The sequence below is a fragment of the Pteropus medius genome, unplaced genomic scaffold (assembly GCF_902729225.1).
Source record: "Pteropus medius unplaced genomic scaffold, Ma_sr-lr_union100, whole genome shotgun sequence".
Classification (NCBI taxonomy): Eukaryota; Metazoa; Chordata; class Mammalia; order Chiroptera; family Pteropodidae; genus Pteropus; species Pteropus medius.
The window spans coordinates 7,139,046-7,154,519 of record NW_024350325.1 but is presented as its reverse complement, the minus strand read 5'-3'; the positions used below and the strand labels follow the sequence as shown (position 1 = coordinate 7,154,519).

At 30.7% G+C, this 15,474-nt stretch overlaps 1 protein-coding gene across 1 annotated transcript in view; it reads right to left on the bottom strand.

The window, feature by feature from the left end:
- The window catches only part of RB1 (RB transcriptional corepressor 1), a 127,285-nt gene that overhangs the window by 60,964 nt on the left and 50,847 nt on the right, over window positions 1-15,474 (bottom strand). Inside the window, exons 11-17 of the mRNA XM_039839351.1 lie at window positions 14,641-14,718; window positions 12,699-12,786; window positions 9,115-9,231; window positions 7,851-7,907; window positions 7,735-7,766; window positions 7,578-7,654; window positions 6,359-6,555 (exon numbers count right to left, since the gene is read on the bottom strand). Of these exons, the coding sequence (XP_039695285.1) occupies window positions 6,359-6,555; window positions 7,578-7,654; window positions 7,735-7,766; window positions 7,851-7,907; window positions 9,115-9,231; window positions 12,699-12,786; window positions 14,641-14,718 (646 nt within the window). The remainder of the gene's footprint in view (window positions 1-6,358; window positions 6,556-7,577; window positions 7,655-7,734; window positions 7,767-7,850; window positions 7,908-9,114; window positions 9,232-12,698; window positions 12,787-14,640; window positions 14,719-15,474) is intronic.

The window sequence follows — 15,474 nt, the reverse complement described above, 5'->3', positions numbered from 1 at the left end:
TTCTGTGTCTTTCTACATTTCCACACCTGTGCAAGTCTTTTTTCACCCATATTTGACCATTCCTCCCTCCATTGACTCTCCATTGACTCATAGTGTATCACAGTGATTTACTTTTCTAATATGTTTCAAGCTCCTTCAAGGCTAGGGGCTATTTACCACATCTTTATGAACCTCACAGGAGCAAGTACAATACCTTAAAAATATCTGATATACAGAATATCAGGTATGTCCAAGGAGAACTGGAAAGAACTTAGCTAAAGGAGACTAGGGTAATGAGACTTTTATGTTACCTTTCTGAAAAATAATTTTTCTCCAACATTTTATAAATCATGAAGCAATCCAAAGCAATACGTGTTCACATTCAGTAGTGGCAAGTAATTCTTAACATTTAAATATTTTTGGAGAAATATCAAATACTTGACCTAAAAGGGCCCAAATCTTTTGGTCAGTCTCAATTTACAAAGCAAGAAACTAAGCCATAAAGACATTAACTTTGTACATAGAAGAGCTAGGACTAAAGCCAGGTCTTCTGATTCCATGTCCCATATTAGGCCATGCTATCTGTCACTGGATAAGGTGGTTTGCTCTCTGGCTATACTAAGTGTTTGAGGAATAGTGGAAGGAAGACTAGAAAGGTAAGACAGCACCAGATTATCACAACTAGAGTAGAGAAGCTGAATTTTTCTGAATGGCAATGAGGAGCTATTATAGGTTCTTATAAAAAAAAAAAAAGCATGGCATGAACAAGCATTTAGAAAGACTAACTCGGCACCGAAGTATAAAATGCAGAATAGTGTCAAAGCTGGGAGACCAAACAGGAGCCCATGATAGTAGGTTAAACGTAAGAAGGCAATGATCTGATCTAGGGAAATGTAAATGAAAATAGATTTTTAAAATAATAATAAAATAAATTTAAAACAAAAGGTAAAGTTTTGTTTTGTTTTCTATTTTTAATTACAAGTCTGTACCTAACTATAGAGAAAAAGAATGCTCTGTATTCAAGCCTAAATGACTTAAAAAGTAATGTAAAAATATAGATACTGGGAAGCAAAGTTGTATTTAGAACAAAATAAAGTAATTTCAGTTTGGAATGATGAAGTCAAATCTCCTAAATTACTTGAGAAGCTACTAGTTAGCTGTGGGAGTTAAGGGCAAGAAATTAGGTACACATTGGTCAGAGTAAAAGATAAAGCCTTAAGTATATTTTCTGAAGAAATCAGATTTTAAAAATTAATATAAAATGTTTCCTTTTGCTGGCATAAAGTAAATATATGGTTGTTTTAAATAATTCATGAAGAGGTTTTAAAAAACCAACATAAAACATTTTTCATTATAGAAGCATGGCTGCTGTGTAAATATAACATGGCATCATATTCACTGTACATATGCATATTTTTTAAAAATAAATATGGCTTAATCATCACCTTACAATTCACTCACCTTCCTGAGACACAGCTCTTAGTAAAATGAAACATTTTTTAAAAAAACAATGTCTAATGGTAAATACTAAAACTTTTGTGCAAAGTGCACCAGAGGTTAATGATTCACCCTACAAATACACAACAGATATCCTTTGGGGCTTTTTCAAAGCCACAGGCTTTTCTCTCTTTTGTGTTCACTTCCTGTCAAGTTTGACATTTCAAAAGAACACCAAAGAAGTTTAAAAAATTGTTTATAGGCCTGTCAAAAAAGCTATTCATTACAACTGTACTGATGTATAAAACAGGCCTTCATTTAAAATTTGAAAAAAATATCAAAAAAAGAAATAAAAGAGCTTTGGCCAAATATCTGTGTAATTGAATGAAGAAACCTGGTAATGTTTGGTGACTACATAAAAATAGTATCACAGAATCCAATTTAATGAGTCAGCTACATTGGACAACATGTAAAGGAGACTCAACTTTCTTATGACTCATTAAAATTTAATACAAGGAAATAGTAACTAGTACTTCTAAGCTTTCCATATAATAAGTAGCCCTCTTTGAAAGAGTATTAATCAGAAGATAGGATGCATTTAATACATGACCCTAAATATTCTTTAAATATACATATATTTAAAAATACTTTATGAATCGCTAAATACTATGCATAACTCTTCCAAACACGATGAAAGAACAGAGACTAAATAACTACAAAATCAAACACCATAAATGTATCAATAGTTTTTAGACAATGAACAATAGACAGCAGAGGACAGTAATCCCTGAGAGAAAGAAAACAAGTAGTGGGGCAGAACCCCACTACTGCCTCAGCTTACTACCTGGAGAGAGTTCTCAAGCTACAATGTAGGGAAGAGAAACTGAATTAGAGCCTAATGGTCTCCTTGGTTGAAGACACAGAGTTGAAAATTATAGGAAGCCAAGGAAGCTAAAAACAGATGGACAGAATACCAGAGAGAAAAGAGTTACACAGAAAGGAGAGAGCTGCAAAGACAGAGATAGCTATAGGGGTCGGCGCGTAGTGACTCTCAAGTCTTCAGCTGAGTATGATCAGTGCATTCATGTGAGGAAACTACCCAAAGCCAAGGAAAGAACCATTGGAAGAAGCAGAACCATTCTAGGAGCTGACACTGGGCCAGGAAGAATTCTGATTTCCACCCATCAGAGTGGAAAAACCTTGTGATATATGGGACATAAGGAAGAGTTATCAGAAGAGCATTACTTCAATAAGTGGGGAAAAATTAGTCACCAATTAAAGACTGCTCTGGCTTTCTCTAAAAACAACACTGTTTCCAAGTAACTAAATTGTGTGCCAAAACACAGCTCAATAATAGTGAAAGGAGTATGAAAATATCCAGGAACTAGTAAGGTAAAATTCACAATATCTGGCATCAAACAAAAAAATTATAAAGCAGGAAGAAAAAAAGCATAAAAAATATGACCCTTAAAAAAGAGAAATATCAGTCAACAGAAACACATCTAAAAAGACACAGATGTTAGAATTAGTAGACAGAGATTTTAAGAGTTATTATTAACTATACTCCATCTGTTCAAGAAGGTAAAGAAAAACACAAACATGTCAAAGAGAGATAGGAAAGAAATAAAAAAGACTCAAATCAAACTTCCAGTGATAAAATATATATAAAATACAGTAGATAGGATAATAACATCATAATTAAAATGCCAAAGGTAAAAGACAAAGAGAATCTTAAAAGCGCAAGAGAAAAGCAGTTAGTTGCCTACAAGGGAGCTCCCACAAGACTGTCATTTGATTTCTCAATAAAAATTTTGCAGGCTAGAGAGATTGGCACAAAACATTCAAAGTGATGACAAGCAAGAACTTACAACCAAAAATCAAAAATTCTCACTGACAAAAGCAAACAAAGAATAAAAACAGTGTATCTATGAACAGTAAAACTAGTACAAAGGTTAAAAGGCAAAAGTAGAAAGATCTTGTGTAATTACAACAATAAATTAAGGGATACACACACAAAAAAATGTTAAAAATTTCAAAAACATAAACGTAGAGGGGGTGAGTAAAAATGGTAGTGATTTTAGAATGTGTTCGAACTTAAGCAACCATCAACTTAAAATAGACTGCTATAAACATAGCTTAATATATATAAAGCACAAGGTATCTATAAACCCAAAATCTACAAGATAAATACAAGAAATTTCTCTTTATTTCCAAACAAAATGCTACAGAAAGCCATCGACATACAAGCAAAAGGAGCACGAGAATAAGAAAAGCACTGAGAACTACAAAACAATCAGAAAATAATTAATAAAATGGCAACAACTACATACCTATCAATAATTACTTTAAATGTCAATGAACTAAATGTGCCAATGAAAAGATGAATGGATAGAAAGAGGTGGTATATACAATGGAATATTATTCAGCCATGAAAAAGAATAGTCTTATCATTTCAGACAACATGGGTAGACCTAGAGGGTGTTACACTAAATGAAATGTCAAACAGAGAAAGACAAATACCATTCAGTTTAATTTATATGTGGAATCTAAAAAATAAACAAACAAAACAGAAACAAACTCATAGATACAGAGAACAAACTGATGGCTGAGAGATGGTCAGGGGTTTGGGGAGCTGGGTAAACAAGATCTAGGTATTAAGAAGTACTAATTGGCAGTTACAAAACAGTTACAGGGCTGGAAAGTACAGCTAAGGGAATGTAGTCAATAATATAATAACTATATATGGTGTCAGGTGGGTGCAAGACTTAGAGGAATCACTTCATAAGTTATATATACGTGTCTAACCACTATGCTGTATATCTGGAACTAATATAATATTGAATGTCAACTGTAACTAAAAAATTAAAAAATATCAAACATCAAAGAAATACAAAGATATTCTACCATTAAATTATTTGGGAAGGGTAAGGAGTCCTTTGATTAATGTTTCCCTAGGTACAACACTACGAATATATTCTTATCAATCTATGTTCTTATTAATCATTAATCTTACCAATTAATGAGAAATTCTTGTGACAGAATCAAAAAACTATGAAATTTGCACTGATTCTTGATCTAGGTGTCGGTAACATGGATGGATGTGTTCAATTTGCAAAAATTTCCTAGAACTATAACTTGTGATATACATATACTTTTCAGTATATACATCACAGTTCAGTTTAAAAAAATAAAAAAACTTAAAGTCTGTGAAAGCTCAAACATATCTATGGTATGTCCCTATTCTAAAATGTCAATTATTCTCACAGGAAAAATTCACAGTGTTCTATTTGTGTGACACGAGTTAACTTCACTATTCTTTCTATGATTTAAAAAGTAATGTGTTGATTTTTTAATTTGAACATTAAAAACATGACAGTAAAAGTCATCTATAATATCATCCCTCAGACTTTAAAGACACAGACTTTAAAGTCATCTATAATATCATCCCTCAGACTTTAAAGGCACAGACTTTAAAGACAAAGGTTTTTGACCTCCATAGCATCCTATTATTAATAAAATCTATTCTTTCCAGACTCTGGGCATTTCAATTTTTCTTCAAAAATTCTCAAAAATAAAGAAATATTGTTTAGAATCCTAGAACACTATTAAATGTACTAAACAGGCTTGAGCACAAGCAATTTTAAACAGTAAATATCTACTATTTCCCTTACAGTTTTCAGAGTTCATGTGTTTTCTGTATCCTCACAATGTCGACCTCAAAGCAAGGCAAATAGCAGAGGTGTACTGATGGAAATTAATTCTCTAAAAGAAATGTGAATATTCATTTTCAGATGACACAATAAATGTCTAGATTTCAATTTCTACAAGGAGAGGGCACATCAGCCTCTGAAAAGTACTCTCTATTTATTTTATTCATTTCTTCATCTATCTATTTTTGCTACTTTCTTTTAATCCCTCAGCTTCTGAGTTTTCTCCTAATTGCTCCTTTTCTTATAAAATGGAAGCTCCTGTATAAAGGAGTTACTAAATTCGATAATAGCAATGCAGCGTCTTTCTATAAACTTCCCCTACTTTTCTAATTTTCTATCCACTCTGTCTATATGGAAATACAAGAAAACAGAAACAAGTCATCTCTTAGCCAGTAAGTTTTTAAAACATCGAAAAATTAAAATGAAGTTTATATTTACACATTAGGATTCTAAAGTATTAGTCTTAACTGTTTCACTGCCATTTCTATATACGGGTATGAATGGAAAAATACATATTTAGTATGCAACACAGTTTCAAAAGAAACCAACTCTATATTAATTTGCAAACTTGATGATACACAAAGTTTTACTCAACTATGCAGATTTAAAGGGCATAACAGAAGAATTTCAAACAAATATTTTATTATCACTACATAAAAAGTGCCACCTTTACTAAAACAAAGCCTTATCAATAGTTAATATGCTATAAATAGGATACCTAGAAAATATGATTTCTGCCCTATCTATAACACTATAAACAATAACTATAACTGAACAATAGTGTAGATTTTTGGACTATCTTTAACAATAGGACAAAAAAATTCAACTAAATTGAACTAAAAAAACTGTACTTTTAAAATCATCTAAAATAGGATAATCTCAAAACTTTTATTTTATTGGAATTTAAGAGCAGACATTTAAATTTTCAAACATGAAATTGCTCATATATTCTTTAAAAATTCAGCTTTGTTTTAAAGTGCTATGCTTTAAGGAAAGCTTTTACTAAATAAATTACTCTTATCAGATTGCCGAGGAGCTCAAACAAAACTCCATTTTAATGTTCCACTTGATTCTTAAGACTATACACTGAAATCACATTATTCATGAAATTACATATTTGCTCTTGAGGTAAATTTTAATACCTCTCACTAACTGATAATTGTTAGCCATGTTCATTTAAATATCTTTAATTATTTATATTAATAATAAATATCTTTTATTATTTTACTTACTGAGAGCCATGCAAGGGATTCCATAATTCGATGTTCACATCGTTCTAAATGTTTTATCATATCTCTGGTCAAGTTGGCTTCTGCTTTGATAAAACTTTCAATCACTTTGTAAAAATCAAAGGCTTTTAAATTAAATACATTCAGAATCCATGGGAAGGACAAATCTGTTCCAGTATCAAGATTCTGAGATGTACTTCCTAAAAATGAAAGAAAAAATGTAACAGGTATGAGACATTAAGCCTTGAACTATTTGTGTATTTTTAAGTTGGAAGGTTTTATCAAACAAAAAATTAAAACAACAGTAGAAAGGGTAAACAAAAATTTTTATTTACAGCAGAATCTTTTATTCTGGAGCCCAAAGATTCCTAGGAAGCAAGTTTCAAAATTTTGAACATTATGTGCACATACTTTCCTACACAGAGGGCTCATAGCTAATATCAAATTTTCAAAGGTTTAAATAACCCCAACCTTACATCAGGAACAGGTTAAATATCTAACCAGCAATGCATTAGCACACTCATTTTAACTGTCTCATTAACCCTTGGTGGGGGGAGAGAAGGCTTCTTTAAGACTTTGCTAATTTGGTTAGAAAATGGTATCTCTTATAAACATGCATTTTTTGGTTATTAATGAGGATTTAGTCTTTCACATTTGTTTACTAATTTAAGCTTCTCTTCTATTATATATTTGTATTCTTAGATAAATCTTTGATTTTTGCAAATAAAACAATTTCTTAATATTTGCAATATTACTGGCAAAATAATACATGTTTAAATTTATATTTAAAAAAACACTATCCGTGGCCTCTTCTATGTTTATCTGGTGGATTCTAGCGCCAATCTTTGGTCACATGATCAGAGTCTATAGCAGTGTTTCCATATCAGCAGATGCTGCTGCTTAGCACCCACTCCTTTGGCATTTTACAGTCTCATAAGTCTTTGAAGGAGTTTTAATAGGTACATCTCCTGGATTCAGTATAGCCCAGAATAGGAATCTAGTGAAGTACTATTCCCAAGATGACCTGAAATAATTCAGATAATAAGGCAGTAAAATGGTTTATTATGACGAATTATATTCTTCAGTATATACTGATCTAAAATAGGTATTTCTTCTCCATAATGCCATCCCCATCCAAAAAAAAACCCCACACCACACCTTAGATAAGTTTTATTTAACTTTATATTAAACTAAAATGTTTATTTACTAAAATTTAACTTACTGCTATATGTAGCCATTACAACTTCAAGGGCACATGCCAACAAAGACATATGAAAGGTGTTGTCATTCAGGAGTTTGCTAAAAAAAAAAAAAAAAGGAATGCTTTTGAAACATTTACTTCTATAAAAAAATAGTTTTACTAAAAATAAAAAATTTACCTAAAATTTTGAATGGATAATCGTTCTTCTTCCTAAAATAGATAAAAACATGTTTAACTGAAACCTTTTTAAAGTCAGCATTGAATTTGTTTTCTATTATTTTCTTTTCAACTTACTGATTTAAGCATAGATTCCATTACTCGGTAATACAATCGAACTCCAAGTTTGTATCGCTACAAATAAAGAAAAATAATTAGATCCCACTATTTTAGAAAAATCACAATTATTTTAAAAAGTTTTCTTGTGAAAAACACATTTCAGAACTTTCTTAGGAATATAGCTACCAAGAGATCACAAAAGCTAGCCTGTCTAAAACTCAAGACTCAGGTATAAAATAATGGTTAACATTCCCAATAAACTATCAACAGGGGAGGTCCAGTAATTTGTTTTCCTTCATTCCACTTCAGTTGACATCATTTAACAGAGATCTATAGAGAGAGATATAGATATATTATGTATCTGGTACTATTTTTACATTCTAATGTAATATTTTTTGTGACCTAGGACATGTATTTTCAAGATAGCTGTCCAGGATTCACAAAAGAGTCTCTGTCTATAAAATAGGCAAAGGTGAAAATCAGATTTAACTGATCTTATCAGCAAAAGTTTTAACCAAGTAACTAGTTCCTATTAGTTCAAAGAATAATCAAATTTCAGAGATAGACACACGCAAGCAAATAAACAATATTCCTTCATCTCAATATATGAGCACAAATTTAATATGCAAACAAAACAAACTTTTAAATGCAATTGTTTAAAATTATCACGGCATCAAAATATAACCTCACTACACTGAAATAAATGTATACAATAGACTAAAGTTTTCAAACATATCTTTATACATTACCTCATTAATGCCACACAACAAAGCAGAGAAAATATAAAAACCTGAATCTCAAAGAAGTTAAATGACTAGTTATAATGGTAGAACCACATGGTTCTAATTCAGAGCCCATATTCTTACCCAATATATTAGTTTTAGATTTTCTCAAATAAGAACAATAATAGTTAAAATAATATAATTCATCAATGATATGTATATGATCCCATTCATATAAGTATATGCATACATGAATATTCCTAAATGTAGAAGTCAAAGCATATGCAATGAAAATTTAATAGCATCTAGGATTTTAATTTTTTTCTTACTTGATTTTTCTAAAAGTTTTACAATTTTTCTAAAATTTTCAACATGTTTACATTTTGTTTTTATAATGGAGCACCATTATCTCATGAAGTTTTCCATAAACAGTAGCATACATTGAGCCAGGATAAGTATCTGCCAGTATTTTATACTATTGGACAAATACCATAACAGTACTTGTACAGTTTGGATACATTTCAAATATAGCTTCAGTAATCAAAATGAACTCAAGTTACCTGTGACCCAATTTCTATGCATCCCTGTCCCACAGCTTTAGCAAATTTCTCTTTAAAGATATATCCAATATCCTTTACTCTCTTCAGGATACTTTCTTTTGGATTTACCGTGCAGTTCTTTAAGAAGGAGAAACAGAAATCAATGTCAAGGATACTTGTTTAATCAAAATTAACATATTGTCTATATGATTTTACTTTCAATTGTTTATATCGTGAAAATATTTCCACAATAACTAGACAAACACAATTACTAAAAATAAAAGAGATGAACATAAAAAATTTCATTTTCAAATATCAGTGACCAAAAAGTACAACTGAAAAACTCACTTATGTATATTTTCTGCAAAAAGGTTAGGAAAAATAGATTTGTTAGCTCTTCTATCCATCAAAAACAAAGTCTCATGGATATTACAATTGATACCACAGAAAGACAAAGGACCATAAGAGATTACTACGAGCAATTATATGCCAACAAACTGGATGACCTAGAAGAAAAGGATAAATTCCTAGAAACATACAACCTTCCAAGACTGAACCATGAAGAAATAGAAAATCTGAACAGATCCATCACTAGTAAGAAAATTAAATCAGTAATCAAAAACATCCTCCCAAAAAACAAAAGTCCAGGACCAGATGACTTCACTGGTGCATTCTACCAAACATTCAAAAGAGAGAGCCAATCCTTTTCAAACTCTTCTGAAAAACAGGAGAGAAGTGAACTCTTCCAAAACCCATTTAGTGAGGCCAGCATTACCCTGTTATCAAAGCTAAACTAGGATGCCACAAGAAAAGGACATGACAGGCCGATATCCCCGATGAATGTAGCTCCGAATATCATCAACAACATATTAGCAAACAAACCACATTTAACAATACATTAAAAGAATGATACATCATGATCAAGTGGCATTTATTCCAGGGATGCAAGGATGATTCAATATCCACGAATCAGTCGACGTAATATATCACATTAACAAAATGAAGGATAAAAATCATATGATCATCTCAACAGATGCAAAAAAAGCATTTGACAAAATTCAACATCCATTTAGGATAATAACTCTCAACAGAGCAGGTATAGAGGGAATGTACCTTAACGTAATAAAGGTCATACATGACAAGACCACAGCTAACATCACACTCAATGCTGAAAAGCTGAAAGCTTTTCATCCATGATGAAAAACAAAACAAGGATTGAAAGTCCTAGCCAGAGCAATTAGGCGATAAAAAGAAATAAAAGGCATACAAATTGGAAAGGGAAAAGAAAAACTGCCATTATTTGCAGATGAAATGATTTTATACATAGAAAACCCTAAAGATTCTATCAAAAAACTGTTATAACTAACAAATTCAGTAAAGTTGCAGGACATAAAATGAAAAGGCAACCTACTCAATGGGAGAAAATATCTGTAGATCATATACTCGTAAGGGGTTAATATCTCAACTATATAAAGAACTCATACAACTCAACTCCAAAAAAAAAAAAAATCAAGTTTAAAAATGAGCACAAGGTCTGACAAGACATTTTTCCAAAGAGGACATACAGATGGCCAACATTTACATGAAATGATGTTCAATATCACTAATCATCAGGGAAATGAAATCAGAAGCATGGTAAGGTATCGCCTCACACCCATTAGAATGGCTAGTATCAAGAAGATAAAAAATAACAAGTGTTGATGAGGATGTGGAGGAAAGGGAATCCTATGTACTGCTGGTGGGAATGTAAACTGGTGCACTGCTATGGAAAACAGTATGGAAGTTTTTCAAAAAATTAAAAATAGAGCTACCATATGATCCAGCAATTCTACTTCCAGGTATTTATCTAAAAAAAGCAAAAACACTAACTCAAAAAGATAGCTGCAACTGCCATGTTTATTACAGCATTATTTACAGTAGCCACATATGGAAAAACCTAAATGTCCATCAATGGTAAATAAATAAATCAAAAAACATACACAATGGATTATTCAGCCATAAAAAAATAAGGAAATTTTCTCTTTGCAACAACATGAGTGGACCTTAAGAGGATTATGCTAAGTGAAGTAAGTCAAATAGAGAAAGACAAACACCATATAATCTCACTTATATGCGGAATCTAAAAAAAAAAAAAAAAAAACAAACTAAAAAATAAGCTCATAGATACAGAGAATAAATTGGCTGCCAGAGGCAGGGAGTGAGCAAATGGGCGAAGGAAGCCAAAGGTACAACCTTCCATTTATAAAATTAATAAATCATGGAGCTATATAATATACAGCATGGTAACTACAGTTAATAATACTGCGCTGTGTATTTGAAAGTTGCTAAGAGTGTAGATCCTAAAAGTTCCTATCTTGAGAAAAAAATTGTATCTAAGTATGGTAACAGATGTTAACTAGACTAATTGTGGTAATCATTTTGCAATACATACAAATATCAAATCATTATACTGAATTTTTAAAACATAATGTTACATGTCAAGTATACCTTAATTAAAAAAATGAAACAATTACCCCCATAAAAGAACCTCATATATTCTCAGAAATTATCTTCAATTAAGAGTTATACTGGAATGTATGTTATCCCCAAAGAAGCGAACGATAAAAGTAAAACTAAGATTTGAGCTTGGTATCATTTCCTAATTAAAAACTGTGTTTTCAAAGAGTTATGAATTAGCTAAATAATTAAGATATGTTTTCAGAAACATAAGATAGACATGGTTACCAAAAAAATTTAATACATGTAATATATAAGGTGAGCTATATCAACTTTAATAATTAAAATATATCACAAGATGATTATTAAAATGCATATTATGTATTAAAAACTATGTAATTCAAATTGTAATTATTAAAATATATCACAAACCTGATTCTCTTCAGCTATAACTAGACTATTTTATAAACTTTATAAAATACATTCAAAATATTATACATTAGAAAATAATTTTGAAAATTAACTATAATTTTCTTTGAAATATGAAATGTCATTTAAAAATTTCACATTGTATAAAATCTTCCTTAAATAAAAGCACACAAATCTTAGAAACATGATAATGAAATAATAATTTTACTACATTTCCTGTAGTAAAATTATTGTTGCCAAAACATTCATTAAAATGTCTATAAGCTTCAGAGATTTTACTTACACACAGAAGGAAAGATGGCATTAATGTTAAAAATGACGAACTCTGATTTCATATGAAGGAAAATCAAAGAAAAATTTACTAATCTTCTGAATATGTCCACTCTGAGATAGGCAATTTGCCATCTACATAAAACTCTAAAAAAAACTTGTAAGTTCATCCTAAAATAACTCTCACAAAGGTACTAAATAAAAGATGTGTTTCAAGAAAAAAGAAAATGACTTCAGAAGTGAGGTCTAAATTGTAAGAAAGAATGCTGAACAAAGTAAATAGTAAACAAGAGGAAATCTAAAAGTAATGCTGTCTAAAAAGAACAATACTACTAATATATCTAATTTGGAGGGTTTTAAATATGTTGGTTGAGAGATGTCTATTTTAAGAAATACTCAGTATTTTAACTTCTAATTTCAAAATTATTTGCCAAGATATCACAATAAATAATGTGTCACATATGGCTTACATTAAAATAGGAAATCAGATTATCTGATGGTTGATCACTTGCTGAATTTAGGATCATCATTAATTGTTGGATAGTATTCATAACAGTCCTAGAGAAAAAAATAGGAAGGAGTGTTAAGCAATGAAGGAAATAAAGAAAAAATGAAATGTATATGTTTAACACAAGTTAAACATATCTTCAACTCACTCTTTCTCATTTATCTTTAAGAAGTTCTCTGAAATAAAACTTATAAAACCCTTGGTATATTATTGTTTATATAGGATTAAATTTTACTTAAATATTTAAGAAAGGATGTATTCATAATCAGTGAGTTTATAATTAAAGAACTGATATGCTTATTTACTAATATAACTATATATCAATAAAACATTAATTGGTCAAACTAATGACATTTTAATGAGAAAATATAAACTAGCATCAAAAGAGTAATCTTTTAAAAAAACATTACTATAATTAAATACTAATATTTTTAGAATAAAGACAGTAAGTTATTTAGTAGCTCAAGTAAAAGATGAAGTGACCACAGAGATCTTCAAGAAGAAAGCATACATAATTTTAGAAGTCACCATCATTAGAATAAGTCAATCTCTTAGGATCTCTTTAATTCTATAATTTTATGTATGCGGGGGTATACTAAATATTAATGTTCCAATTTTGGAGTAGCAGTATATTGCTACTGTGGCACTAGTTAATGATGCAAAGAACTGTAGAATATTTATGACTGATAGGGTCTTTAAAATATTATTTAGTAAAACGTGTTCAGTGTTCTCAAACCTCTCTAAACTGGTATCTACACTTCCTCACTTTTCAAATATATTGCTTCTATAACTTGTACGTCCATTAATCCACTTAAATCACAATGACTGAAGCCACAAATGACCAATTGCTAAACCAAAGATCTTTCTCATTTGTTCTTCTACTTGAATTCTTTGAAGCATTTGATACTCTTAAACACTTTCTCTTTGCTAAAACTCCATCTCCTCCCTTGGCTTTTTTGCCTTCACTTTCCGAACTCGCAATCACACTTCTAATTATCTTTATTCTAATTTCTATCTAATCCTTAAATGCCAGCATTCTTTAGGGTTCAGCCCTTACCCATCTATTCTTGCCATTATACACTGTCACTACAGGCAACCTTGTCTATTTTTCTGATTTTAACTCTCCCTGATTATTCCCAAATCTATAAGCTACTACTTACTACACATCTTCTTCCTATCCTATAAATGCCCCAAGAATATTCCAAATATGAATTCATCAAATATTTACTGAATCTGTTCTTGTGCTTTCATTCCCACTGTCTACCTCTTGGTTCAAGTCTTCAGCAACTCTCAAATAACTGAATTGCTATAATATAGCAGTCCAGAGGTTTTTCACTCATTATGTCGAAGGTAGTATGGTCTAGCAGTTTTTGAAAAACTCCTCAGGTTACTCTAATTTGTACCCCTGGTTAAGAACCATTGTGACAGATTGATAGGTCTCTATTTTCCACCATGTTCTCCTCCGTCCTCTCACATGTATACTTTCAAAAATCAAGTCTTATCTTCCTTACCCCTGCTTAACACTCATTCATGTCAACAGGCTATATATACTGTGCATAAGATAAAGTCAAAACTTGTGAATATGACATATAAAGCCCTTCATAATCTAGTATCTAGCTGTGGAAAGTAAGTGAGGAAAAGGACATCAAAATACTTCTAATCCTTTTAGGTTGTATGCAGACCAAATGGCGATTTTTTTTCTTTTTTTATGTATTGAGATGGAACACATTCCCATTTTAAGTTATATTCTTTAACGAAAGACAAAACTAGGTCTAATAATCATATTCTTAGCAACTAGCAAACTACTTGAAATGCAAACAGCATTCAATATATATTTGTGGCATATATATACAAATATATAATAAAACAAATTTTTTAAAACCCCAAAGTAAGAAAACTCATACCTAACAGGAGTCTGTTGAAGAATCACACTCAACTCTTCATCAGGGTTACTTTTCTGTGGTGTTCTCTGCATTTCAAAACTAAATGATAAGCAAAGTCATTTGGACTGAAAAGTCACACTTTATGAATCAAAAAAGTAGTATAATACCTTCTGTTGCCTCATAACATCATACAAAATGGTAAGTCAATAATAGAAGTGATAAGAAATAAATGATCCGAAAGCTGCTTAAATAAATAAAATTACGTTTTTTCAACATTGTTTTTAAGTTTCTTTCTACCATGACAAACAGGTACACAAATCCTTAAGAATTCTTTGACAGTTAGATGTTTTTTCTACAAAATGTTCAATGTATTACTAATCAAGTTGTTGAGTATCAAAAAATAACAAATTTCAAATTTTTCAATCATTATGTGTTCTAAAAACTTAATTTTGACTTAAAATGAGAAATATTTTACTTGTGTTTAACTTTCAAATTATACATTTTTTCAGTTACATATTAAAATATTTCTGCTAAAGTAGAATACTTATGATCATTGAAAAATTTTTATAATTACTCTTAACCATTCTTTAGGATTCTATATGACATTTCAAGAGAATATACTTTTGTATTAACTTTAAAAAAAATATATACCAGGCAAGTAATAGAAAGTGAAAGGCTGAGAAAAGACATAGACCACTACTTGTGTAAATGATTTTCAGTTGATCCTTGAACAACATGGGTTGTTCACTTGTACTGTGGGCCCGTGCAGTTCAAACCTGTGTTGTGCATGCATCGACTGCTATTTTCAAGCCACAGTTGGGAATCTGTATATATAGAGGGTCGACTTAAGTTATA